Raw genomic sequence first — 2,177 nt, 5'->3', positions numbered from 1 at the left:
GTCTGTTTGTGCTCTTTTTCCTCACGTTTCTTTATCTGTTTTTAATTCCTTTTCAGACGAGCGGAACCAGGCGTGGCAGCTCAGTTTTTTCTATTTCTATTTTACCCTGTGTCTCTCCTATTTTTCCCATCATCCTTTATTTAAATTCCCTCCTCCCTCCTCTCTGGGAAAAGGTTTGAGGTGTCTGCCATGTACGTGTAGCCGATGATTATATTTATCACTGTTTGCACAGAAACCAGAGCAGCAGAAAAGAGAATGAAAACACAGGCTGCCAAAGCATCCGCATACCAACGCTGCAGTTCAGATCACGCATGTCCACATGGTGGCATCACGCAGACTCAGTGACACTCACACATACACACACACACACACACACACACACACACACACACACAATGTCTCTTTGATATTCACACACACATTCCCATTACGCAGACCAGTAGTTCATGCACAGTGTTTTCTCTCTCTCTTCCCAGCGGTGAGGCAGTGTGATCGGAGCCCTTGCGGTCGTGGAGCAACGTGTCAGGAGGCTCCTGGAGGTTACCGGTGCCTCTGCCCGCCTGGATGGACCGGGAGGACCTGCCAGCTGGGTCAGTGGGTCACGATTAAACATGTATTATACATGAGGGTCACTGCCTCTGAATAGCCTGTTGTGCTCATTCTTATATGTGTTTTGAAATATGCACAAATATATGATACAGCACCTTTCAAAACACTGTGGGAATATGATTTACTACTGAATAAATAGAAGCAAAAAGTACAAAATCAAGGGTAAAAGTAGGGCAACAATTCAGTATCTTAAGTTATATTGTTTATTGAATTTAGGCAAAATCATGGTGACAATATTACTGTATCACATTATCGTTCAGTTATAGGTAGATGCTAAAATGTCCATATTTCTTTATTATTATTGGTCAAAAACCAAACAGTAGTGACTTCAAAGATACAATAATGATAGAAACAGACATAAAATACACAAAGAATATACACAATGTAATACAAGGGTAATAGTCATAATAATTGTAATATTAATAACATCATACGGTTACTGGGATCATTTATTTGATTTCTTTTATTTTTTCTGAGTGAGAAACTTATTTGCCATATTGTCAATATATCCTTATTGATATATATCCTTGTGATATTGATTTTAGTTAAGTAAAACAAGAAACTTCAAAGCAAAACAGAGTAATGTTGCAATAAGGTTTTTAAAGGTTAAAGGCTCAAACAATTTGATGGCAGAACTATGTACTGAACAACTAATCAATAAAATATTACATTTTGACAGATGACCAGAGCAAAGACCCCATGCTTCAGAAGTTTAGCAGGCCGGGGTCTTTGTAATGGTGATAATCTTTCATCGTTACAGTTGTTTATACAGTTTTCTATTAATGAGAAAATCTGATATTTATTATCTTCAAAGGAATCTATTCACGTGATTTTTAACACTGATCCTCTAACAAGCAAAATCAATCTGAGCTGTAAAGCACAGCTGGTTTTTAAAACGTGCGTTTCAATGGGCAATACGTGATTATGTGATCCATTTGAACTGAAATATGCATTTAAAGCACAAATTAAAGAGGCAGAAAAAGCCGGCAGCATGTTAATTCTCCTATCAACCCATCCTGACTGTGAATCAGTATTCTCTAAATGCACTGTCACGTCTCTTTGGGCTGCATTGGCTCATATTGGCAAGTATACTCCCAGAGGGTTGTTGTGTTAGATAGCACAGCAGAGGGAATATTGTATAGGATCAGGTCACACACACACACACATATATAGCACTTACTATATACACATACAGAGGCTTGGGGGGTTATGAAGTAAAAACTGAGACATATTTCAGGATGACAGTCTCTCCTGCTCCTCTGTGTTACAGTGATATGTCACTCTGACACTTGATAATCCCCCATAGTTCCACATCACAGGTCAGTAGCTCACAGTATTAACACACACACACACTCACAGCGTTCAAATACGAGTGATAAAACTCTTTATAGCCTGAGCCGAGAGGCAGAGCATCAGTAGTGCCTCAAATGGTGAAAGGCAATTATACTTTCTATCAGTTTCACTCTTTTATTAGCCAACTTCTGTCCCCACATTTCCTCCGGTATACCAGGAAGAATCCCCAGGCTTTTCCCATAGATAACGCCCTCAACACACACACACACACACAC

General features: G+C 39.3%; 1 protein-coding gene across 1 annotated transcript in view; it reads left to right on the top strand.

The window, feature by feature from the left end:
• The window catches only part of LOC118342039 (protein jagged-1b), a 43,029-nt gene that overhangs the window by 37,096 nt on the left and 3,756 nt on the right, over nt 1-2,177 (top strand). Inside the window, exon 8 of the mRNA XM_035680465.1 lies at nt 477-590. Coding sequence (XP_035536358.1) covers nt 477-590 — 114 coding nt within the window. The remainder of the gene's footprint in view (nt 1-476; nt 591-2,177) is intronic.

This window comes from Morone saxatilis, unplaced genomic scaffold (assembly GCF_004916995.1).
Source record: "Morone saxatilis isolate NCDOM2014 unplaced genomic scaffold, NCSU_SB_2.0 Contig8, whole genome shotgun sequence".
In the NCBI taxonomy this organism is placed as follows: domain Eukaryota; kingdom Metazoa; phylum Chordata; class Actinopteri; family Moronidae; genus Morone; species Morone saxatilis.
The sequence above is the reverse complement of the archived record's forward strand: the minus strand, read 5'-3'. Positions and strand labels throughout refer to the sequence as shown.